This window comes from Agaricus bisporus (genome assembly GCF_000300575.1).
Source record: "Agaricus bisporus var. bisporus H97 unplaced genomic scaffold AGABI2scaffold_9, whole genome shotgun sequence".
NCBI lineage: Eukaryota > Fungi > Basidiomycota > Agaricomycetes > Agaricales > Agaricaceae > Agaricus > Agaricus bisporus.
The window spans coordinates 1528427-1552709 of NW_006267372.1; the positions used below are offsets into that span (position 1 = coordinate 1528427).

Sequence of the window (24283 nt, forward strand, 5' to 3'; positions counted from 1 at the left end):
GTTCATGTGATGAATCATGCATGCATGATCAATTGATCAATTGATCACTGAATTAATTTGACGTGGGAACTACATACTTATCATTCCCCGAGGCTTGCCCGGCACACACTTCTACTATGACACTTCTATGACGAGACCTTTCCTGCTTTGCCTGGGAGCTTAACCACTATTTGTACCCGGTGCTGGCTACAAAATCCCCCCGATACTGGGTCGTCATTGTTTGATAGGCCGTCATTAATAATTCTTTCACAACTTGAAACTGTCGAAGACACGGCGGAAATTTGCTTCTCCGACGGACTGTGCACGATAATAATGGGCGATATATTGGGCTAAGGACGTTACAAAGTCTTTTGTGCACCTGAGTTTGGTACCCTTCTACTGTTTGACTGGCGCTACATAAAACTCGCTAACCTCAAGGCAATATGTTGAACGTTTCCTCACACCAACGCACTAGCGAGGTCCCTGAGTTGGTCATCCTGAAAAACTTGGAGTATCACATCTCCACCCGATTTTGTCGGTGTTCAGACTATCCACCACTGCTTCTTCGTACAACGTCTAAACGGTTCCTATTCATTCCTAGCATCGGGTTTCCTAATTTCAGCGTTCTCTCCCTACAAAGGTGCTGGTATAATCGACATTACGTTAGTGAGTTCACTAAAGAAGAGCGACAGCTTACACCAAATGCATGACACAATCATGCAGGTGAACAAGCTTTCCCTCTCTCTCTCATTTTCTTCCAACAACTAATACTTGAAGTACGCATTCTGTTTTGCTTCATCCTACGCACTTGATTAGTAGGACGATGAAGTGTACGTTCAGACACCCAAGCGACTCGGCGAGCCTGAGACTAAAAATGCCGAAAGTCGCGGAGGACGATCGCCCCTCCTCACCGTTACCCCATGCTCGTTAGCTACATTCATAATTCCGTCATTTCTGAGGGACAGCTCCCCCAAGAAAAAACCGCCATCGGTGACTTTCGACAGTTCCACGTTACCAGCTCACCAATAAGGTCCCAAAAGGCGGGAACGCTACTGAACTACCTGACTTCACCACAGGCATCATGGCATGATTTGAAAATTTGTGCGGGTTTGTTACTCGGGTCTTTTCTAGACAGTGTCATCTATACTCTTTAGCAGACAATTCGTGACGCTCGACAGCTGTCCGATCTCCGGTGAGGTGCTTTGAACAACGTTTTAGTATGGTTCGGGGATGGGCGACCAAAGACCGAGCAAGGTTAAGAACTCGCTGTCAATATCATGAAACATTAAGGAGCATCCGTCAGGGAGAGTTTACTTCAGATAAGCGAGCAAGGATTAATATATGTCATAGTGCCGTCGCTACCTCGTGACGAGGGCGAAGTTTTGTCGGATCTTTCTGGCAAGATGTAAAGGTGTCGGTCGGAGGAAAGCAGGATGTTATTCCGAAAAACGTGTGAGGCTGTTCCGGTTGTAAAGAGGAAGCGACCGGGCGTCCTAATTCTTATGTACCACCGCGGTAATTTTCCTAGAGGCATTTGCAGTATAATTCACCTGCTGTTTTATGTCACCTTGGTTTACAAACAGATAGGTACTACGATTTGGTTGAGCTAAATTCACCCCCTCCAAGGTCTCGGTCCAGGGACGGTGTAGGAAGTAGGAATGGGGTAGTAGATATTGACGGTCAAGCCAGGGTCTACCAGTAAAAGTTTGAGGACGAGTCGCAAACGATCGTAAATGTAAACACTGACCACCGGCTGTAGCATATCCAGAGCCTGGAATAGCGACTTTGGCTGGGTTTCCACTACCATTACCTGTGACTTTAATCTGCGCACAAGAAATGTAGAATTGCGGAGCCCCAGCAACGTGCAAACCGACTTGTTCGATACGAACAAGGTATTCTCCTGGTGGAGTGTTTGCCGGGATAGTTGTCGTCAACCGGTTCAGGTTGTAATCCGTGAACTGGAAGGGGTTGAAAGTGGCGCCCCATTCAGCAATCTGTAAAACACGGACACGAGGAATTCAATAACCTGCAGCATATTTACAATAGTGAAAAGGGAAAAATAACGAACCTTGAACCAGGCGTTACCGGAACCGTCCCAACTTGCGACCGAACCAGGAGCTTTGCCGAGGTACATAGCGGCGGGACCTTGGTGGTAGATAGTGTTGTCGAGGTCGAATCCGATAGTGGATCCAGCAGCTACTGAAACTGTTTCTGAAGCTTGGCCTGGGTTGGCATTGCAACGAATATCGAGGGAAGATACATTTTCGACGGGGGAATTGCTGACAGGCATTCGGATAGCAGCTCTGGTTGATCCACTGCCATAGATGAGGTTGTTCCAGATGTAGTGAGCCGAAACGCTCTGGGAGAGAAATGCAAGAGCGGCGAGAGATAAAACTTTCATGTTTGTTCTGGCTTTTCAAGGATGAGAGGAGCATGATTTTATACCTTTCTCCGGGGAAATCCAGTTGCATAACAGTAGCCATTTCATGGCACTGATTTTCCGACCGAACAGCGAGACATAGGCGTTTAGAAGTCGTGAATGCGCTTGGGAACGGTAACAAGTACCTCAGTAAAGAGTCATGAGACAGTCCTGTCAGCCTGAAATTTGTTCTCGGAGGAATTTATTGATCCTATGTTGGCAGAAGGGAAATGTCGCTCCACAAATTGTATATCGACTTCGGATATTCTGAAATGATGCCTCAAGTCAACTTGGTAATTGTTTTGTGTGGTTCCGAGAAACAGAAGGGCGCTCGAGCTGTCTGAGCATGTGGCAGTGGGTTTGCTTTAAATATCAAGTCTTGTGATGCGTGCGATACTCGGACCTCGCTTGGCATCAGCCATCAATTCACCGCGTACTTGTCTTGCTTTCTAGTCTTTCTACTCCTTTCTACTAATCAGATCATGTTCGGCCTTTTCTCGTCAAAATGGAACCCTGATGGCCAGGTTTGTCTTCAGCTCATGATGCACGCCTGTAATTCACTTGGCACTGTAGCATTGTTACATCACGGGAGGCAGTTCGGGGCTTGGACTTTCCCTCGCGAAAATCCTCGCGCGAAAAGGTGCAAACATCTCCATCGTTGCCCGTTCACAGAAAAAGTTGGATGCAGCTTTGAAGGAGATTGAGGTGCAGTAATTTGCTTGCCACGTTGTGCCTCCTATTCTGACTTAAGGCATTCTAGGCCGAAAGACAGACGCCGAATCAGAAGTTTCGCGTGTATTCATTCGCGTTAGATACTGCCAAAGCCTCGACCGACGCTCTCGAGGCCGTCTGTGAACCATACAACGGAGAGACACCTGATGCTACATTCACGTGTGCAGGAGCTTCACGTCCCATGTTCTTTGTAGAAATGACCGACGAGGATTTGATCAAGGGTATGAACGATGGTTATTGGATACAGGCATGGACTGCTTGGGTAGGACTTTATAAGTTTGAGACAATACCATGTACTGACATCGACCACAGGCGGTCTCAAAAAAGATGGTCAGGCAAGGTAGAAAGGGGAAAATCACTCTCGTTTCGTCCACTTTAGGGTTCATGTCAATTATTGGATATGCATCTTATTCACCCGCTAAACACGCTCTCCGAGGTAAGTTACTCCAGGCTCAGGTTCGAAGAGTTATTGCCTAATACATGTTGCAGCGTTGGCTGATAGCTTACATTCGGAGTTGATTTTATATGGAATTAATGTCCACATTTACTTTCCACCGACCATGTATACTCCAGGATATGAAGAAGAGAACAAGACGAAACCGAAGATAACCCTGAAAATTGAAGAAACAGACGCTGGTGCTACCCCTGATCAGGCCGCCTCGGCATTATTCCAGGGTATGTATTCCGGCTTTTTGGTGATTAGAGGGTTTAATGAGCCCCTTGCTTTACCGCGGGCCGGATCCACATTCGACCCCAGTTATATTGCCCTGACATTTTCAGGCATTATTCCACTTATTATTATATCTCTCAACCGAGTATTGGATTGCAACTGAGCGGTTCATACTGACCCTACTTTCCTTTCCAGGCGTTGTGAAAGGACAGGCGCACATAGCGGGCGATCTAATTACCAACCTTTTTCGAGCATCAACTCGCGGAGCAACTCCAAAGAACAATTTCATCGTCGATGGATTCTACGACCTGATTGCCTTCGTAAGTTTATGTCCGTGTTTCCGAGGGATGTAGCTTACTGTTACGGATGATGTAGTTTGCGACCCCGGTTTGGCGAGCGTCAGTCGACAAGGCAGTAGCTGCCCATGCGACAGAGCATCGTCAATATCTCAGGGACCGAGGATTCTACTCCTAAGGTTTAATATAATGTAGGTAGTTCTCTAATAGATATCTGCGTAGTATATAGTATTTTGCCTATTTTCCTTCAAGGGGTCTGCGATGAGCCCATTGTGCAGGGCTTTACGGGTATGTAACCGTAAACCCAGGTACCGTAGTGACATCTCGCTCGTATCCCTTCAACCGCACATTTTCACTCTGCTTGCCGAGGTAATTGAAGTGGAAACCCTATGGGAACAGCACATTTGACACAGGAAAAATGAAATTCAATTTGATTGGGATAGGATGTGGAAATAAACCCAGAAACGGGTGTTGGATGACGATCGTGACGTCGGCCGTGGACAACACACCATCGCTTCACATGTTTGGTCTGTGACATATATAATAGGGACCATAAATCTCGTTCTTTAGTTTTTTCTCCTCCCCACCCTCATCCTAGTGATGACCTCTACCATAGACCCCAAGTCCATTGGGAAACCCCATCGGCCGAGGAGGCACGTTCGTACACTCACGGGTGAGACTTTCATCAAATAGGTCATCATCCGGGGCTAATTCCGTACTTGACAGGCTACCTTCCTGAGGTCGATGTGACTGGTAAGGAGAAATGGCCCAAAGGTGAAGAAGAGGTTTGGAAAGCTGGCATGCGTGGGGTCGATAAAGGTGTGTCTGAAGCATCAACCTGAATCGATCTCACAGACAACTCAAAAAACCTGGATAGATGTCTCCGATATTACGAAGAGTTTTGTTAATCACGCCCAGACATCTCTTGCTCGTCAGGCCTATAATCTTGGTAGATTGCGTTCAGCTGATGCTTTGCAACGAGGAACTGACTAAAGCAGATGATTTTGGTGCATACGAGGCCGCTGCTCTCGCTGCCAGGGATGATCTTCTCGTGGGTCTAAGCGGACGAACAGCATTACAGCAATTCTGACGTCGTTGCTTCAGGTCAACTGGAACGAGACTCAACTGAACTACACACGCAAAAATCCCAAGCGTGCATACTATCTTTCTTTGGAATTCCTTATGGGCAGAACTCTTGATAACGCGGTAAACTCACCACTCATAACCGTCTCTGTACCTCATTTTCTGATGTGCTCGAACTTCAGCTTCTTAACCTTGGTCTCAAGGGCGAGTTCGAAGAGGGTGTCAAGAAACTTGGTTTCAACATGGAAGATCTCCTTGAGAAAGAACGTGATGCTGCCCTTGGTAACGGTGGGCTAGGCCGTCTGGCAGCTTGTTACCTTGATTCTTCTGCGTCTCAGGTACTGCATCGGAGGTGTTCATAGAGATCTCTCCACTAATCTAATTTCAAATATCAGGAAATCCCAGTTTGGGGTTATGGTTTAAGGTACCAATATGGTATCTTCCAACAGCTCATCTCTCCAGAGGGAAATCAACTCGAGGTGTGTATCAGGAGCTGCAATTCGAACTATACATGGTCCTCATTTGTCTCATAATTAGGCTCCTGATCCATGGCTAGAGCATCAGAATCCTTGGGAGGTACGACTCACCCTTTCCGAATCGGATTTTGATTGACTTGAAGCCTGATCATATCATCAGTTACCTCGTCTTGATGTCACTTACGAAGTGCGGTTCTATGGTCATGCCGAACGTTCGAGCGACGGCAGTGGCCGTGCCAACTGGTCAGGAGGTCAAGAAGTCATGGCAGTTGCTTATGATGTCATGATTCCTGGTTACAACACCAAGACCACCAACAATTTACGACTTTGGCAGAGCAAGCCCAAACGTGGGTTTGATTTGAATTCGTTCAATGGTGAGTTTTTATCTCCAATTATTTTCAATCGTTCCTCGTCTGACTGTTTCTGAAGCTGGTAACTACGAGGCTGCCGTCGAATCATCCAATAGCGCAGCGGCTATCACTTCTGTTTTGTATCCCAACGATCATACGTCAGTTTAAATTTCATGTCCTATTCCCTGATTGTTCATTCTTTCTTCAGTTCTTGTAGGCATTCTTGACTTGGTTTATCAGACTGATTTGGCTAACGAAGCTACAGTCGGCAAGGAGCTGAGGTTGAAGCAACAATAGTTTGTCCCGCGTTTCATTCATATGAATAATATTCTCACATTTTTGTGAAGCTTCTGGACCGCTGCTAGTTTGGCAGATATTCTTCGCAGATTCAAGAATACCGGAAAACCCATCACTGATTTCCCTGACTGTATGTTTATTATGTGATGTTTGGGTTCAGTGTTTCTGACAACCGTCTAGATGCTGCTATTCAGCTTAATGATGTATGGAGAGCAACGCGTTGAAATTAGACTCGTCTAATCGTTTATAGACTCACCCTACACTCGCCATTCCAGAATTGATGCGCATCCTCATCGACGAGGAAGAGCTTTCTTGGAATCAAGCATGGCAAATTGTTACTAACACTTTCTTCTACACAAACCACACTGTCTTGCCCGTGCGTGTTCCCTGGAATTTTGTCGGGAAGTGGTCATTGATGAATTTCACAGGAAGCTCTAGAGAAATGGGCTGTTCCCTTGGTCGAGCATGTTCTTCCTAGGTATATTTATCGTCAAACTAAACCTTCTTTCCATTACTCAACTCATGGCCATTAGGCACTTGCAAATCATCTACGATATCGTGAGCCTAGTCATCTTTGTCTTTGTAATCACGACTGACCAATTTGTGCAGAACATGTACTTCCTTCAAGCCGTAGAAAAGAAGTTCCCTGGTGATCGTGACAGGCTCGCGAGAATGTCCTTGATTGAAGGTATATATTCGACTGTATTCGAAAGACAGCAAATTTAACAGTCGTCTTTCAGAGGGATATCCCAAACAAGTCAGAATGGCTCACTTGGCCTGCATTGGTAAGTGATGATAGTTTATGTATTTGACACGATTTTCTGAGGAGATCTATAGGTAGCCGTAAGGTGAACGGTGTCGCTGAGGTGCGCGATTATCTCATAAAGCTCAAGCGCTATGCTCACACCATATTAGCTCCATTCTGAATTGGTGAGGACCACGATCCTCAAGGACTTTGTCGAGTTCGAGGGTGTCAGCAAGTACGCTTAATATCGTTTCTACGTCTTCCAAAGCTCTAATTTTCTGATAGGTTCGGCAACGTCACGAACGGAGGTGTGTATTGTGGGGCGCAGCCATATTTTTGCTGACTTTGCTTCAGTCACTCCGCGCCGCTGGCTCGATCAATGCAACCACGAACTCAGTGATCTAATTACCAAGACATTGAAGATTGAAAAGAAGGTCTGGTTGAAGGATTTGGCCAAGCTTGAAGGTCTTCTTGCTTTCACCGAAGACAAGAATTTCAGAGAACAATGGGCTGCTATCAAGCAGCGCAACAAGGAGCGTTTGGCTAGGCATGTTCAGACCACTCTCGGTCTGACTGTTCGAACGGACGCTATGTTCGATGTTCAAATCAAGGTACGATTATTTCACAATCCTGTGGCTTCCAGACCGCTGAACAGTGTTTCGTAGCGTTTGCATGAATACAAGGTATGGTATTTATCGTACTGGTGAAATTGGAATACTGATTATCGGCAGCGTCAAACTCTCAACATTCTCGGTGTTATCCACGTGCGTTACGTCAGTTCTGCACACTTTCACGTTGTAGCTAATAGCTGCTGGACAGCGCTACCTCACGTTGAAGAGCATGACTCCGGCCGAGAGGAGTAAATGCAACCGCAAAGTCGTATTCTTTGCTGGAAAGGCTGCCCCTGCTTGTGAGTAACTGCACGTTTCTAAGTATGATGGTGCTCATGACAATAACTTTATAGACTATATTGCCAAACTCGTATGTAGTTTTTCTAACGCAAAATCTCGAGGTTTCAAATCGAGTTTGCTGTTATAGACCATTCGTCTCATTGTCAATGTCGCCCGCGTCATCAATGCCGACGCCGATACCAAAGACTTCTTGCAGCTCTACTTCCTGCCGGACTACTCTGTATCTCTTGCAGAAGTTTTGATTCCTGCCTCCGATATCAGCCAACATATATCAACTGCCGGGACTGAAGCTTCGGGTACTTCGAACATGAAGTTCTGCTTGAACGGAGGTCTCCTTCTTGGTACTGTTGGTGGGTATCAGATATAGTATGTTGTCTCGTTTCTTTTTTCTGACATCACACTCAGATGGCGCAAACATTGAGATCGCTGAAGAGGTTGGCGAGAATAACGTTTGTGAGTAATGCTGCCCAACATCTAGTCTCTCGATGTTCACTTTCATTAATAGTCTTCTTTGGTCATTTGACACCGTAAGTAGTAGCGATGAGCTTTCCATTCGTAACTGACGATATTTGCTCAGTGCTGTTGAGGATCTTCGTTATCAACACGCATATCACCCCGTCCCAATCGAGCAGAAATGTCCTGCCCTCGCCAAGGTCCTCAACGAAGTTTCGGCTGGCATGTTCGGCGACGGTGGTGTATATGAACCGTGAGCACTCCTATCCAATCCATTGATATGTTCCTGATTAGTGTCCAGCCTCTTGAATACTATCCGTCAAGGAGATTATTACCTCCTTACTGATGATTTTGATTCATACATCGCCGCCTTGGCTATGGTTGACGATGCGTATCTTGATCGTGATGAATGGATTAAGAAATCTATCAGGACTACTGCAAAGGTCTGTTTCCATGTTTGTATCAACACATAGTTCGCTTGCTTAGACCTGCACTGTTAGATGGGCAAGTTCAGTTCTGATCGTGCAATTCTTGAATATGCAGAGAGCTACTGGAATTTGGAGCAAACCCCTGTTTCCTAAAAATTCCTGAGGAAAATCTTCTAAAATCGATCGCTCTGCCTCTGGCTGTATTATCATCTACATCTTATATCTAAAACAATAAAGTTCCTTTCTGTCTTGCCATAAGATTATTGAATGGTCATATATTCGGTAAACATATAAACGAGGGAGGTAGATAACTAGCAATATATGTATGATAAATCCCAAGCGAGTTAAGAGGAATAACGCCAGACATGTAGGTCAAGCAATGACAAGTGGGTCATAATATGGACAGTGAACGAAGAAACATATACAAACAGGGGTATGATCATCCATAATAATTACAGTGACCGATAGTGGTCAAATTCAGGTAAGTGGAGGAGTTCAAGTGGTTGAGGAGGTGAGGTACCAGCAAAGTTGAAGGATGGCCAGAAACACACGAAAAAGGTACCAATCAGTCTTGATTAACAAGTGCAGGCACACTTTCCGGGAGCTCGAAGGGGATGACTTCAGGTCCCTGAGGGAAATTAATTACTCGCATATACTTACGGCGATGGATGGAAAAATTAGCTGACCTTGGGCCAGAGTAAATTAATCGTGTTTCGCTGGGGTGACTATTAGTTGGGGTTAGGGTTCTGGGAACGGAGCGCACTCACCACCTTCCTCAGACCTTCTCTTTCTCAGTTGTAATCGCGTGGAGTCCGTTGCCATTGACCGCCCCGGAATCACGCACATGGGTAGCATCATCCTTAGAAGTCGGTATTTCGTTGTCGAATGTCGAAGCAGGTTCGTCCGAGCAAGTTGTCATTCTTTCGGGTGCTTCAAGCACAGCAGTAGTTGCAGAAGTAGCGGCAAGTTCCATGGCATTAGCAGCGGCATCGGTTGCGTCTTCACCGATGACCGAGGTGGCATCCATGGGTTGAGGGAGGGAGACCTTGTCCTCTAGAAAGGCTAATTGGCTAACAACAGCCTCGGGAATGAGATCTATAGTAGGAGCGGGGCTCTCAAGAACATGATGTGGGTTAGCCGCTTCAGCGAGTGGAGGAGTTGAAGGCTCTTTGACACTCCCACGTTGTTCTCCAGTAGCAGATGCCTCAGCAAGGGGATCTTTAGCTGGTTCAGGGGCATGATCTTCGATAAGCGGCTCATTAACCACGGCAGACTCTTCAGCCTCCATAAACTCTGCGGCGTCTTCTGGAGTGACAACTAGTGTCTCAGCGGCAGGAGCTAGAAACCCCTCGGATGGTTTCTCGATGACCTCAATAGCGTGAACTTTGTCAAACTGCTTTTCAGCCTGTGGTTCCTCTATCACTTCAGGCTCTTCAAACACGTCGTGCTCCACGGGCACCGATACAGCAATGGTAGATTGAGATACAGTCAGCTCCCCTTCAACTGGTGCGTCCACGGTTTCTTCCACAACGGCAGATTGATCACCTGCAACGTCATAATTGTTGGCTTCTTCGCTGACACCTTCCGCGACCAGCTTCTCACGTTTGACGGCTTCCGTATCTTCAACCGTGGCTGGCTCTTCAGAGGTATAGTGTTCATCGAGAGATACAACAGCCTGGGCAGGCCCACTGGGAACAAACTTCTTTTCTGTTGGGACTCGGCTGACTGGATCTTCCTCTATTGCTTCCGCTAAGTCCTCTTCTTCGACAGGAACGGCTTCTATAACAGCAGCTCCCGAGTTGACGATAGTATACTCTTCTACTAGAGGAGTAGCTTCTACGGCTTCTGCGGCCTCTAGAGAAAGATCCTGAATGAGAGGCTCTGTTTCTTCCACAACGTCTACAAAGGTGGGTTCGAGCGTCGCGGTGGGCCTTCGGTGGAGCTCATCAGCGGCAAGCGAGGGTGGCTCTAAGATAGGTGTTAATGAAGACTTTTCTGACGGTTCTGTTATTATCGCAGTCTCATTGATGAACCCTTCCTTCACTGGAGCTGCCTCCGCCTCCGCCACCTGTCCTTCCTCTTCAGTAATGAGAACATCGTCTTTCTCCTCAGCCACCAGGATTTCCGCAGCCCGGATAGGGGTGCTCAATTTAGCCACTGACGACACTGAGGGAGTTAAAGTCGTCTCTTCAGCAGATTCCTCAATTACGACGACGTCCTCGTACGAATCCTCGGCGAGATTGGGCTCGTTTTCGTCAGCCTCGCGAATTGGCGCGAGTTCCACAGCACCAAGGGGTAAACGTTCTTCAGCAGCAGCTGATTCAGACGAAGATTCCTCCTCGCTTTCAGATTCTGAATCACCGGTGTCTTCGGAAATCTGGGCATTCAACTCTTCAATCTGTGCATCAATGTCTGATGGGTCAAACGCAGCAGGTCCTTCAATGATGAGGAACTCCTCGACCGTTACAGGCTTTGGGACAGCCAATGAAGCTTCTACAGCAATAAGCCCTTCGGCCGCAGCACCGGCTACTTCAGTTGACTCCTCCACCACGGGGGTGTCAACATTGGGACGTGAAAGTGGCGTAGCCACAGTTCCAGCCGATTCAGCAGCATTCGGTTCAGGTGATACTTCCTCGACGGGTTCTGAAACAACAGCGGCGCCTTCTGGCTCTTGTGCTACTGCAATCTGTGGCTCATGGCTCTGTGGTGAAAAAGCAGCACGTTCTTCGTCCACGGCGTACTTATCAACCGCTATAGGTTTCAGAATGGCTTGTATAACAGCTGGCTTGGTGTCGGAGCCTTCATTCTGTGGTGAATTGAGCTCCTCGATAACCACAGGTAAAGATTCTGGTGCAACGTTTTCATACACTATCTCTCTTGCCTCTCCAATAGGCTCAGTAACGGCGCGAATCTCAGGTTCCCGGGGCGCAGATGGTTGAATAGCCGACTCTTCAACCACCCCAAGTTCAAAAAAATGATCGGCCGCGGCCTCTACAAAGTACGGTTATTAAACGAAACCATAAAAAACTATGGGGATTGCAACACACTTTTCGCGTCCTGAGCTTGTTGGAAGGGAGCTGGAAACGACTGGCCTGTGGGACCATGGGTAGCCTCGGTAGTAGTGGGAATCTCGACGATGGTCTCTAGCACGCGAGATGGTTGTTCTTCAAAATTGGTGACTTCAGAGTCAACGGGAGTAATCTCTTCTTCTTCTTCTTCTTCTTCTTCTTCTTCTTCAAGTCCCTGTTCAGAAGCCGCCTCCGAGGTCTCTTGTTCTACAGATCGGATATCGTCAGTGGCATTCGCGTCCTCCTGTGATGTAGCTTGTTGGATTCCTCCAGTAGTAACGGTTGCAACAGCAACAGCGGCAGCGGCCACGGCACTAGCTGCAATAGATGATATTCCCTGTGAATTATCTTTCCTCTTCTTCTCCTCTGCTTCTTTCCTCTTCCTCTCCTCAACCTCCCTTTTCTTCTCTTCGACCTCCTTCCTCTTCCTCTCTTCGACCTCCCTCTTCTTCTCCTCAACCTCTCTTTTCTTCTCCTCACTCTCCCGCCTCTTCTTCTCTTCAGCCTCCCTCTTCTTCTCTTCATTTTCCCTCTTCTTCTCCTCGGCCTCCCTTTTCTTATCTTCAGCCTCCCTCTTCTTCTTTTCCTCGACCTCCCTCTTCTTCTCCTCAACCTCCCTCTTCTTCTCAGCCTCTCTCATAATCTTTTCCTCAGCTTCCTTCCTCTTCCTCTCCGACTCCTTCAACTTCTCCAACCCCTTCTCTCCCACAGACCTTCCACGAACTTGCTCAGCAACATCCACATTAGAACCCCTGAGATCCTCAGCTTTCCTCGTAGCATCTCCCGACCCCTTAGGTTTAGGCGAAGGCATTCTCAACTTCACAACCGAACTTGATTTACCGTCTTTCTCCTTGATCATCTCTCCAAAATCATTAACATCCCTTTCCAAAAGACTTGAAGCAGTCTCTCTATGTTTCTTTCCTCTACTAGTCGTTGCTGAAGTATAAGCAGTATTATTCCCGCCACCAGAAGTAGAAGAGAACAAGTTGAAGAAACGTTGTTTTTCATATTTGGATGATCTGGGTGAAGATGGTATAGATTTCGTTGGGGATATGGTTCTTGCGAGATCGTTATGTTCAAAGGATTTATGAGGTATATTCATTGGAGCCGTAGATGAAGATGGCATCGACGCTGGAGCGATTGACCCTGAAAACTGTTCGATAATGATGTATTCAACACGTTGATTGTTTACTTGAAGATCTGGAACATCCGGTCTAAGTTTGCAAAGGACAAATTTAGGCCAATTTGATGATACAGGATCGAGCAATGCATCAACCCAAAAATCAACAAAAGCTTCATCAATCTCGACAAGTGAAGTTGGGGTAGATTTGAAAGTGGGGTTTTGGGAGTATAGTCGTGGAAGATCGGGGACTGGCGGGACTGGCGGTGCAGGAGATACGGCTCTTTCATTTGATTTGCGAGCTCTACTTGGACTGCGGGAACGGATCTTGGCAGGACGTTTATTGCGGATGGGAGGATTGGTCTTTTCGACGTCTTGACCAAAGAGAGTTGAAGCGAGGGGGAAAGCAGAGGGAGAGGTATCGGTGAAACCTGCTGAAGAGAATTGGAACCAATCACCGGATAACGTTGAGGTCCCAGTAAGGGTAGGAGAGGCGGGATCACTAGTATACTTGGTATGACCATTTGTGCGGCGGTTTAGATCTTCACTCTCACTTGGCCCGGGCGATGTGGCGAGTCGACGGAATATTGGAGACCCCTGCACTTCCCTGAGGTTGAAGGTGGTGGCAGTAGACTTCTTCCAAGGATGATTACCGGGTACTAAGTTGAGGTAACGGAGAGTGTCGTCAGTGAAGATACGACCGATGCCGGGGTAGCCTCCCGGAGTAACTTCGCTCTCATCATTGCCAGCTTTCTTGATTCTCTCCCAGAACGAAACGAGTTCATTGTCATCAACGTTCGTCACTTGAGCAGCAAGTGCATCTTTGACGAGCTGTAGCGGATGGCGATGTTCTCTTGGAGGAAGCTCTGATTCTACGCGAACAAGAAGAGCTTCGAATTGTCGAGTCGAAAGTTGCAGATGGAGGAAGATATCATCTTCCATCATATCACCTTCAACATAGGGGTATTTAGCCACCAAGCCCGTTAAACGGGTGGGCATTCTGGTTCTGAGAGTCTCATTCCTGTATTATATGTCATCGAAACGAACACTTTCACGCACATCAACTGATTACATACCTAATTCTGGCCAAGAAAAGATGTTCCAAAACCCTTCCGCTTGATTGCCAACGATCATAAAAATTCGCCCATTCATCTCTCTCTCTATCGCGTTGAGCTAATAATAGCCAATAACCAAAAGCTCTTGTGAGTTTACTGGCTGATGTGCTGTTCTCCTCCGAATGAGCTGCGAGGGAGGAAAATAGGTCGAGGGTAGCATCGAGAAGTTCGAGGTGTGAGGTTGGGATCAATGGTGTGAGCGTTTCGGAATAGGTTTGCGGAGGATATCCTGCTTTTCGCTCAGCCTCGGCGAACGTCAGGTACCAGGTCTTTTCATTTCCAAATCCACCAGGACCAAGTTCAAGATGTCGCAATCCCCAGCGTAGGACGGCAGCTACGTCATGTGGAGAAAGGGTATAGTTAATCTCCGATTCAAATAAAGAAAAGGATGACGAGTCCGCAGACGATCGGGGAGAGTTATCATTTAATGAACGTATGAATAATGATATGAGCCTATGTTGAGTTTCGGGTGAAGCAGAATGCCAATAAGGGTGCATCAGTCCGAGTGTTTCCAGACCTGAAACAACGATCAGATCTTCACGACACGCAGATTAAACTCGGTGAATAAACTCACCTCTAGCGACTATAGCTTGGGAGCATATCCGGACTAATATCAAGGCCTCTAGTGGAGATAATCTTCTGTCACCGATGGAGACATCGGATAAAAATTGGGAATCTGTATATCCTTCGAAATCGGTACCTAAAGCACGGGCCTGGGCCGCCTCCCGGGAAAGAGGAAGGGAGAGGGGAAGTTGAGGAAAGCCATCCTTTCGATCAGAAGGTCCGGGAGACGAAGGTCGCGACGATTGTGAGTTTACAACAGAAAGTCTGGAATCCTTTTGTTTTCGCTTTGACCGAGGGGCGTTCTCCGGGAAGTCATCGGTGGTCGGTGAGCCCACGAGAGAAACGACTTCGAATTTGCCTTCTAAAAGGGAAGCACCGTCATATCCACGTCCCCGAACAGGAGAAGAACTTTTCTCATCCCTTTTCCGGCCGAAGACTTTGGACAAAAACGAGGGCATGGCGTGGTGTGACTACCAGGGGAAAATGAAAGTAATCACGTATCACAAGTGCGTCCCTTGAGATAAAGAAGCTCTGCCACACTTGCCGATAACCTGTATGGTTAAAGGCCGAAAACCGAGTTGTTTGTAGCCCGAATGGCTGCTAGGAGGATGTTGGTTACAGGTAAGGAGGCGGCGACCTAGGCATGGCTGCACACTGCCTGCCACGTGCACGTGTGAGCGGGTTTGGTTTTTGAATTGAATTTCAGCATTCACCGAGCACCTCTGGCCTTGCCCGAATTCCTCACAGATGAACAAGGTCGAGCGGCAAATTTGCGATCAGATATACGATCAGATAGATGGCGGATTGGCATTTTTTAGCGCAGACTCGTCGGTTGTGAAAATCGCGGGTCAGTCTAAGAGCACAGCCACCAGGTATAGCCTCGTGTGTTCCTCATGATCATCATTGCTTTTATGCTAATTTCCAATGTCAGTGACATCAATCAATCAAACGATCATTACTTCAACGCCACCGTCATCTCATGATCAACGTCAATGTCGCAGACCCGCTCGGCCGTCGGATACATTCTCAGGTGCAGAATGTGACAAATACAATGTACACAGCGTTCAGACGTTGAGACTCTCTCTTCGCAACTAGACTATGTCCAACACAGAAACTCCGCCTGTGGTCGCTATTATGCCTGAACACTTCGATTTGACTTGAATCAGAAAATGATTAGCATCTCTGAAAGCGAACTGATGTTCTCATCATCGTGGCCGCTCTTCGTCCAACTCTTCCAAATATATCCGGAAAATAGGCTCCAGGACCTTTACGACAGGTCCCAAGAGTCTGGATCCTGCTTTGAACGGACCGCCATCTTGGTTTATCAAGGCGCTCTTGGCTGCTTTCACCTTTCCCTTCCCACTGCTCATGAGCCTGAGGTAGAAACCTACAATGCTAGCGCCATTCCTCTTAACGACCTTCGTTCTCTCGGTTTCCGCTCAGAGCGTACATGATGTCATAGTCGGAGTCCAGGGCAGTTTCTTCGTCCCTCCAACGACTTCAGCCCGCGAAGGCGACCTGGTCAACTTTATATTTGGGGGAGAGTACGTATTCCTGTTCTACTATCCCCGCTCGTTTTCTTACGTGCCTTGAAGTATACATACACTCACGCAGGGCACGTTCGAAAATCCGTGTACCTACCTCAAGGGTGGATTCGATAGCGGTCTGCTGGGTCGAGGGCCGGAATTCGATAAGCCTACGCAAGTTTTTTCTTTGACGATCACAAATGCTAGCGAGCGTAAGTGTATCTTCTCAAGGAGAAATTGTAACACCAATTGCTAAAATGACTATTCAGCCATATGGTTCCACTGCGCTGCGACGATACCATACGCACATTGTACTGCTGGGATGGTCGGGTAAACGACAGCTCTCCCTCATATACCAGCCATTCTCACGCGGATTTTTTTCTCAGCGTGATTAACCCTCCCTCTCAAGATGTCTTCGACTCTTACCTCAGATCCGCGAAATTGGTGGAAGACGTGCCCAAGGCAAGTGACACGCTCTTATATACGTACACGGTCTCACAGGATGATACAGCGCAAGCCAGAAGTCGTTACCAATGGTATTGGGGCAACGGCAGCAGCACCTTCTACAATTTCAGACGTGTTCCCGACCGCTACTCCGGCCACGCTTACTGATCCCAGCATACCAATCACGACTTTACCGGGAATCACTGCTCCATCTATTACGCCCGAAGCTAATGACGACGACCGCAAGACGATTATCGGCGGTGCAGTTGGCGGAGCTGTTGGTCTCATTGTTCTGGTCTCCCTCAGCGCTTTCCTCTTCTTCTGCATCAAGAAGAAGAAGAGAAGTCGACAACAATACGAACAACACATGCACCCGGAAAAGAATCCGAATCTTTTCGCTTATAATCAACAAAATCCCCAACTTTCTCACCAACAAAGTTTCTTCTCTGATTCAGCACTTTCTAATTCGGCGACTCCCAATACGAGTCCAAACTATGCCACCACCTTTAATGGTGCTGAACATGGTAGTCTATCGCCGCAGGCCATGATGCAAAGCCAACCGCTTCTACGAGGAAATACGGCCAGTCCGCCTACAGTCTTGGCGTCGAAAAAGGCTAATATGCCGCTTCAACCGCTGAGGCATGCGGATAGTCAAGGAACTGTGTATAACCGACAGCCACAAGAATACGAGGTGGCGGCCTTGGCTCCTGTCGCCCATGACGTCTCAATGTCGCAGCAACAGAATGTAACAATTCCTTCATCTCTTCCATCTCTCCACCCTCTTCGATTGCAGCCGCAAGATCATCAGCATCAACAAGAATATACACATCATCAGCACGGCTCATCTGTCACCACTTCTGATCCTGGAGATGGTATCAATCTCAAAGCACTCGCCAGAGAAGTGGCTGCAGTATTGAAAAAAGATTCTTCAAACTCCTCGTCTAGTCAACCACGTAGCATGAAGACTCGAAATCCAGATAATGGCAGTCAAGGTCAAGAATTGGTTTCGAGTAGTCATAATCAATCGAGAGATACAGATTCTCTTCGATATGATGCAGCGCCGCCTAAATATCATTCTGATGAATGATGAATCGATCATGGGTGATTGCTTTCGAAGGATTTTTTTTTTGTTTGCATATTGGAAAAAAGAGTCTTTTTATAATGATATTGTGACAGGTTGTGGGTATGAGTGGTATATAATCTCGATCCTTGACTTTTCCAATGTCATGTCATGCCTCCGTCTGACATTGGGTGGTGCGACCTTTATAGTGCTTTATTGATTTTACGGCCACTACTTACAGTATGGAGGCCATCACCCTTCCCTCTGTTATTTTTCTGACTCTGCATACCCGGTTTTTTAATTGTGTACATACGGTAACATCGACACCATATCTGTCGCTCTATCTCAACACAAATGCATATTTATTGTTAATTTTATCGCTTGGGATTTTAATGTATTTATACCGTGACATTGACAATTATCTTGTGCTTTTTTTCGTAGTAACTGTCATCCATTGCTTCCGCATATGATTCGTGAAAAAAGAACTTGATCGCTTAAAAGGTCATCGGGGACTGACCCACATGAGCATTCCGATCATACATGCGATTCTCAAAGGAATCACGGTCAAGTTTTATATACATCAAGTTGCACAGCCTTGATAGAAGATTGAAAGGTTTAAAATAGCATATAATGTATAGTACGTTGGGCAGCATGACGGTAAGAGAGAGCATGTTTCAAACGTGGTTCTAGCGGACGTTCAAGATACGGCCGAGACCACAGCTTCATCTTAAGATATCAGAGTAAAGTAAACTGTACGCAAAAAAAGGTATAAACATATAATATAAAAGAAACGCATAAGCATATCAGCGTAAGCGGTATATAGATGATATACAAAAGGTTCATTAAACAACTACAGCATGCTTTGCATCTACTAGATCGAAAAAGGACGAGGAATACCGGCGTACATAACGTCTTTTTCTCACTATGTATCAGGTCCTTGCCCGTTTTGCGCTTTAGAGTCGTTACCATTACCCGGCAGCGGCATCGTTCCTTGATCTTGACCCACCGAATCCTGACCATCAGTGCTATTCCCACTATTAGGAGAAGTAGGAGAAGTAGGAGTAGGTTGATCATTCCCGCCTTTTCTTGACCCAAGCACACCACCGAGAACGGCACCGAGAATAACGGCGATCAAGATGACGATGGAAGTAAGGACGATGATACCCTTCCTCGTTTTCCAAAAAGATTTAGGCTTTGTGCTATAAATCTTCTCTTTGGGTTGTGATGCACCGCCGGCGGACTCGACGTCGTGTCGGTCAGAGTCAGAGTCTGGTGACAGTACTCGACTTGCGGGTGGACGCTGAGGAACGAGAATATCTGGATTATAGCCATCCTAAGGAGTTAACACCATATGAGTCTTCGCTAGGTCATATGAGCGGGAAAACATTACCTGCAGGTCAGCCTTTGTCACTTCAGGTGCATGCGCAAGCAACTGCTCGTCATAAGGCTTGTCACTAGGTGAAGCCATGGGATAGGTTTCAAGGGCTACGCCGTCGGATTGAGGGGGAGGAAAGTGGGGGAGATGAAGAGGATAAGCGCGCCGGGTGGTGGACGGGGCGATGATGACAGCATGCTTTCCCTTCGACTCTGGCATTTGCACCCACGGACCGAAGTCCACGTACCAAGCTAATGCAAGACGGTCAATCAACCCTTTTTCCCGCGTTTCATCATTTGTTTTCCCATCACCGCGCTAGAAGCCTTAATAATCAGAATATTCTAATAATGTAACACGACTCTCAAGTAAACCATCCCTTGGGTTGTTCTACCTCATCGTCCTTGATTTCACCATCCCTTTTCTTCCTCAGGTGCTCGAGAATACCTTTAACACCTTCAACATCCCCCACCGCGACTTTCCCGTCTTCCCAGTTAACTACAATAGGCCATTTGATGGCTTGAGGATTATCCCGAGCGAGTTCTACAATTCCACTCAAGGTAGTTGGGCGATTCTCGAGGGAAGGTGCTGTAGGATGAGCGGAGAGGAAAACATGGCCAGGTGATACGGCCTTGGACGGGAAATACGTGAGAATGGTTCGAAGTTGATCTACCGTTGGTGGAGATTCGACCACTTCCAGATTAAATTCCAAAGGAAGTGAGTTGGCTTTGTCACTTGGATACGGAGAGGATAGAGAGCTGCGAAGGAGACCGAGAGCTTTGGTTGAAGGTTGAGAAGATGGACGATGACTGTGGGCTGACAGTGAGTAATGCATTTGTTTCGCAAACACTTTGTAATCCCTTACAAGATGGAAACGTTGGGCTAAGTTCTCATCAGATTATATTAATGTTCAGTATTTCAGTAAGATGGGCTTACCAGACGACTTCTCAGGAATGAGCTGAACATGTTCAAGTCAGACACCACAAGATCGCCGACGAACCGTCATTTATTTGTTCCCACACTTTTGATCACAACGAATCTCAATTTAATACACACAAAACTTGAATACATTATTCACCAATGACCCTCCTAGTATTTTCCACCTCCAGGCTTCTGACGTGGCCCAGAATTATCATCAGATTTTCCCGCTGCATCAGATTTATCCTGGCCAAACCCAGAGTCCGTAACGTTCCCGCTCGCCTGTGTACCAACACTACTAGGCTCCCACCGGTACGGACTCGCCGACATTATAGTTACTGGTAAACTGGATGACGCGATGCTCGTCGTAGTCGAACTCGTAGAACCCTTCGTTGTTGATTCCTTCTCCCTACTACTCGTCCAAGGCAATATAACTGCTCTCGAAGCAAAAACGCCTCCTACTGTGGCCGCGGCGCCAATGACGATTATGCAGATTAGCGCAACGATCCAGAAGATTCTTTTCTTCTTGCGCGACAATGGGAGTCGTCTACGTGCACTGCTTTCCTCGCCGTACGACATATATGGAGTGAAGCGATTTTCGCCTCGTAATGGTTCAAGACGAGTGAAATTCCTTCGTGATGTTGGCGGATATATCGAAAGTGGCGTATGATGAGCTCGAAGAGGGACAGCGAGTGTAGTGGATGCAGTAGTCTTTTCTTCATATGATGTGTTGCCGATGTGACATGACCCTGAGGATTCCTACAAAAGTTCAGAGGACGAAGAGAAGACGAAATATCAGTAGGGAAATTATTACTAACCTGACAGATACTTGGTTCCGGAAGTCCAGGATACCCAATTGAAGAATCTGTATTTGAGTGTCCATAATACAAACTCTTTTCTCTCCCCAAGTTTGCCATGATGGTCAAACGTTGAGGTTGAGATTTTTTTTATTTGTGTGCGTGTAGCGGAGAGAGTTTGTAGGTAGGGATCATGCCCGAATCTAACCGACAAAAAATTTGACTAACGGTATTGCACTCACCGCCCTTACCTCTTTTACGCAAAGTCTAGAGACTAATGACGTATCCGGATCTAACGGCCCACGCTAAATCATTTTGCGCAAATTCTAATTGACGTTAAGCCTGTGACTAAATTATATTAACTATACAACAGTGCGTGGTCGTAGGAAAAAGAGTGCTCAAACTTAAGACTGTAGAAAGATACACAGTGGTACCTGCTCATACCGCAGCGTCTCCTAGCCTTCTCCGATCCTCATCCGTAGTCTCATACATAAGCCAATACGTCCACTCCGACACACCATCACCCGTATCAGTGAACTGAAACTCTACAAAAGACATATCAGCCGAAGTTAACAGAATCGCAACAAGGTGTTCCTGAGGGTTGTTTTTCCAATCTTCTAGCTGCTGCTCAAGTCGTTTAGAGCAGGAATAACAGTCGTACATGGCGTCATCGACCATTCCGAATTCCGTTGTCCAATTTTCATCTTTGCCTTCTTTCACCCAATCGCCGGTTCGTTCATGCTGAAAAACAGCTGATGTGTGTAGGATCTGTCTCATAAGATAAAATATTGGACTTACTCTACAAGATGGATTCCATGCATCAGATAGATTTGTAGTGACTCCTGTGGGTCGATGGAAGTGCAACACGGTATCGTATATAATCTTGCTAAAACGAAGCTCCTTGACAGGTATCAGCTTCAATACGCCCTGATTGACGAGCTCATGGCGTCGAGATCTTTCCTAAATGCACGGTTTCAGCATTACGGCGATAGGAAGAATAGAAAAAGAGACTCGCCAACGCCAAGGTCTTCAATCCCTGTGATGGAAAAGCAGGCACCTCATACGTCTCCAATCGAGATGCGATAAGACCAATGCAAAAAGCAGTACTGAATACAGTCTCTGCATTTCTGATCCCGTCTACGACATTTGAAACAGCAAATTTATACATTTCCGACCTCGTCCTGTTGTCCTTCCAGTCGATTTCTTCTTCATCAACAGGCCAAGTAAGCGAAATATTGTTACCTGTGCCGGGACCACTTGTTACAACTCCTACATTCAAACGGCGAGAACTATAGCCCATGTCACCGAAATCAAAACCATCAGGAGCCTGCTCGAGGACTCTGAAGGTACATTGAACCTCGAGTCCGCGAGCGTCGTGTTCTATATCGGAGAAAACCCCGGATCGGGTGAAGTCGGATATGTAGTCGATGAATGATTTATGAAAAGACCGGAGCTCTGCCAGATGAGCTTGGTCGCGTGGAGGGGCATCCAAAACGGAAAGAAGATGACGAATGGCGGCGTAAGCATCATCGCATGTCATACCTAACCAATTGCAAAGCACGAGGAAATTTCTACTCTCAGTCCTCCATCCCCAATCTATACCCCGAACCATTGACAACAGAATTTTGCGCGTGTTCACCATGGTTTTCTCCGGAACCTTGGAGAGGATCTGAGCATATAACATATCAAGTCGTGCCATTGGGTGTTGATCTTTCGGGACATTGGGTAATGGATAAGTATCAATGACTTTTAGTACATCATTGAGCTGTGACGTCGGATTTCCAACCAGGGGATCGCCAATGTATTTGATGACTGTATCGGCGAACACGAATAGCCCTCCCGAAGCATCTGCCAGTTTCCATAAATCCTGCTCTGGAGGCCACTGCGACCGCGAACCGAGAGAAAATTCTTTCTGTATCCTTGCCAATTCGTTACGAAGAAATCTTTCAACATCATTGCGAGCTTCATCCGAGTCAACCAGAATTTCCTCCTTCTCGTAGACCGCTTTCACATGGTCTTGAGCAAAGAAATACGTGATGTGAGGCTCCGGGCGACTGGCAATCATCCATACAATGGGTGAGGATGGGTACGTGGAACAGTGGGTAGAGATGAGCTGGAGCAACTCTCGCTGAGTGTGTAACTGATCACATTCATCAAGGCCGTCAATGATGATCAAGATGCGGCCAATAGAGTGGAGTAGTGGATCGTGAATGAAGGGTTCAGTAATGAACTTCTTGAACTGCACAGACAACGACGATTGAAAAAGGGACGGGTTACGAGCAATCTCGCGCTCGATGAATTGACGATAAGGCTCACACTTGGCAGCGAGTTGAAAGGCAAGCGTTACGATAGCTTTGGTTCCTTCATTGCGTCCGTTGATAGAGAAGAAGATTGAGGCGCCAAGGGACTCGGAAGGGAGACATGAGTCGGCAACATTCTGCATGATGGCCGATTTCCCGACTCCAGCAGCACCTACCACCCAGCGCATCTTTTGCTCGTCGACTGCATTGGCGATGAACTCAAGGCATCGTGCCAGAATGGCCAAACGGGTTCCGGGATGACATCGTGGAGGTGGATCGCGAGCGGAAGAATCAAAGGCCGCCCCAGGTATTGTTTTCTCCAGGAGCTCTGCCATGACTAGGCTGGGTCAGTAAAGCAAGGCGGTGTTAAAATGCCTCTTACAATTGTTGGAGCTATTAACATTATAATTTACTGGAAGAAGATAGTCAATATTGATGTGATGCGTGTGATATACATGTTTCTCACCATAATTCCCATCCCCTTGCACAGATACGTTTTTTGAATCATGAGTACTCTGAACATAGAGTGGGCCTGGAGGTGGCTTGGGTGAGCGTGAACGTCCAAAGCGTAAGAACCGAGGAATATGGAGTGAGCCTTTGGGCATGAGAATACTGTCAATAAGACACAGAAGCTGTTTATGTAGCTCAAGGATAACTCGATACCAGATGGATTGTGCAAGCGGTGATTGCCGTCTGGCACAATGTCACCATGCCAAAAGACGCCCATCCTAAGTTAGATACCAAGCATAAGGATAGCCTCGACGCAGGGCATTCTAATAGTTCGAGTGATAACCAGGGAGTTTGTACGAACATTTATTTCCATGGTAGATTTGGACACACCCCAGCCTTACTTGTGAAGGATAGAGTCTGCATTCTTGTACGCAATTGAATCGTCGGCGGCTAATGGCAAAGGCTAGGATGTGAAGTTTCCCATCAAGGGATAAGATGACACTGCTGATCAGCGTACAGCATAACACATGCAAAGCTTCTTGCTCTTCCATCATTCAACGAAAAAATTAATAAGTATTAAAAGGTAGCGGGAATTTTACCTACTTTCTTCATTCTCTGGCTGAGCGCTTCGCTGTCATTTTTTCGCTCTCAAAAAAAAGTTACTCTCTACCCAGTCTCAACAATTAACTTCCGGCGACGCCGCGCAAAAT

At 46.8% G+C, this 24283-nt stretch overlaps 9 protein-coding genes across 9 annotated transcripts; 3 read left to right on the top strand and 6 right to left on the bottom strand.

The window, feature by feature from the left end:
* Nucleotides 1-1503: 1503 nt before the first annotated feature.
* Nucleotides 1504-2435, bottom strand: AGABI2DRAFT_194696 (hypothetical protein). The gene is made up of 3 exons (XM_006464060.1): nucleotides 2048-2435; nucleotides 1727-1973; nucleotides 1504-1671 (listed from the first exon to the last, which is right to left on the bottom strand). Exons 1-3 carry the CDS (start codon nucleotides 2378-2380, stop codon nucleotides 1592-1594), a joined length of 660 nt encoding a protein of 219 aa, XP_006464123.1. The 5' UTR covers nucleotides 2381-2435; the 3' UTR covers nucleotides 1504-1591.
* Nucleotides 2436-2815: 380 nt separating this feature from the next.
* AGABI2DRAFT_194697 (hypothetical protein) lies at nucleotides 2816-4342 on the top strand. The gene is made up of 7 exons (XM_006464061.1): nucleotides 2816-2922; nucleotides 2972-3103; nucleotides 3159-3392; nucleotides 3443-3566; nucleotides 3620-3805; nucleotides 3996-4120; nucleotides 4176-4342. Exons 1-7 carry the CDS (start codon nucleotides 2881-2883, stop codon nucleotides 4272-4274), a joined length of 942 nt encoding a protein of 313 aa, XP_006464124.1. The 5' UTR covers nucleotides 2816-2880; the 3' UTR covers nucleotides 4275-4342.
* Nucleotides 4343-4571: 229 nt separating this feature from the next.
* On the top strand, nucleotides 4572-9091 carry AGABI2DRAFT_209178 (glycogen phosphorylase). The gene is made up of 33 exons (XM_006464062.1): nucleotides 4572-4769; nucleotides 4823-4915; nucleotides 4974-5045; nucleotides 5095-5147; nucleotides 5201-5302; nucleotides 5362-5517; nucleotides 5575-5658; nucleotides 5717-5755; nucleotides 5816-6029; nucleotides 6085-6163; nucleotides 6202-6206; nucleotides 6271-6301; nucleotides 6353-6432; nucleotides 6483-6505; nucleotides 6553-6678; nucleotides 6731-6780; nucleotides 6836-6860; nucleotides 6912-6990; nucleotides 7043-7087; nucleotides 7140-7168; nucleotides 7218-7282; nucleotides 7333-7355; nucleotides 7402-7658; nucleotides 7713-7730; nucleotides 7779-7811; nucleotides 7867-7957; nucleotides 8012-8028; nucleotides 8086-8308; nucleotides 8364-8411; nucleotides 8464-8485; nucleotides 8536-8664; nucleotides 8713-8854; nucleotides 8912-9091. The coding sequence occupies exons 1-33, from the start codon at nucleotides 4697-4699 to the stop codon at nucleotides 8990-8992; spliced, it is 2607 nt and encodes an 868-aa protein (XP_006464125.1). The 5' UTR covers nucleotides 4572-4696; the 3' UTR covers nucleotides 8993-9091.
* A 9-nt stretch (nucleotides 9092-9100) lies between these two features.
* Nucleotides 9101-15164, bottom strand: AGABI2DRAFT_180201 (hypothetical protein; the record flags this gene model as incomplete). The annotated part of the gene is made up of 6 exons (XM_006464063.1): nucleotides 9101-9467; nucleotides 9526-9555; nucleotides 9607-11830; nucleotides 11887-14048; nucleotides 14104-14476; nucleotides 14717-15164. The coding sequence occupies 4 exons, from the start codon at nucleotides 15162-15164 to the stop codon at nucleotides 9615-9617; spliced, it is 5199 nt and encodes a 1732-aa protein (XP_006464126.1). The 3' UTR covers nucleotides 9101-9467; nucleotides 9526-9555; nucleotides 9607-9614.
* A 904-nt stretch (nucleotides 15165-16068) lies between these two features.
* AGABI2DRAFT_194700 (hypothetical protein) lies at nucleotides 16069-17931 on the top strand. Its single transcript, XM_006464064.1, has 5 exons — nucleotides 16069-16250; nucleotides 16302-16444; nucleotides 16502-16562; nucleotides 16619-16694; nucleotides 16744-17931. Exons 1-5 carry the CDS (start codon nucleotides 16099-16101, stop codon nucleotides 17761-17763), a joined length of 1452 nt encoding a protein of 483 aa, XP_006464127.1. The 5' UTR covers nucleotides 16069-16098; the 3' UTR covers nucleotides 17764-17931.
* A 727-nt stretch (nucleotides 17932-18658) lies between these two features.
* AGABI2DRAFT_153085 (hypothetical protein) lies at nucleotides 18659-19204 on the bottom strand (the record flags this gene model as incomplete). The annotated part of the gene is made up of 2 exons (XM_006464065.1): nucleotides 18659-19069; nucleotides 19127-19204. The coding sequence occupies 2 exons, from the start codon at nucleotides 19202-19204 to the stop codon at nucleotides 18659-18661; spliced, it is 489 nt and encodes a 162-aa protein (XP_006464128.1).
* Nucleotides 19205-19472: 268 nt separating this feature from the next.
* On the bottom strand, nucleotides 19473-19943 carry AGABI2DRAFT_74862 (hypothetical protein; the record flags this gene model as incomplete). Its single annotated transcript, XM_006464066.1, has 1 exon — nucleotides 19473-19943. One exon carries the CDS (start codon nucleotides 19941-19943, stop codon nucleotides 19473-19475), a length of 471 nt encoding a protein of 156 aa, XP_006464129.1.
* Nucleotides 19944-20098: 155 nt separating this feature from the next.
* Nucleotides 20099-20509, bottom strand: AGABI2DRAFT_194702 (hypothetical protein). The gene has a single exon (XM_006464067.1). The coding sequence runs from the start codon at nucleotides 20354-20356 to the stop codon at nucleotides 20198-20200; it is 159 nt and encodes a 52-aa protein (XP_006464130.1). The 5' UTR covers nucleotides 20357-20509; the 3' UTR covers nucleotides 20099-20197.
* A 752-nt stretch (nucleotides 20510-21261) lies between these two features.
* On the bottom strand, nucleotides 21262-23728 carry AGABI2DRAFT_120909 (hypothetical protein; the record flags this gene model as incomplete). The annotated part of the gene is made up of 5 exons (XM_006464068.1): nucleotides 21262-21564; nucleotides 21622-21723; nucleotides 21794-23460; nucleotides 23506-23535; nucleotides 23590-23728. The coding sequence occupies 5 exons, from the start codon at nucleotides 23726-23728 to the stop codon at nucleotides 21262-21264; spliced, it is 2241 nt and encodes a 746-aa protein (XP_006464131.1).
* Nucleotides 23729-24283: the final 555 nt, after the last annotated feature.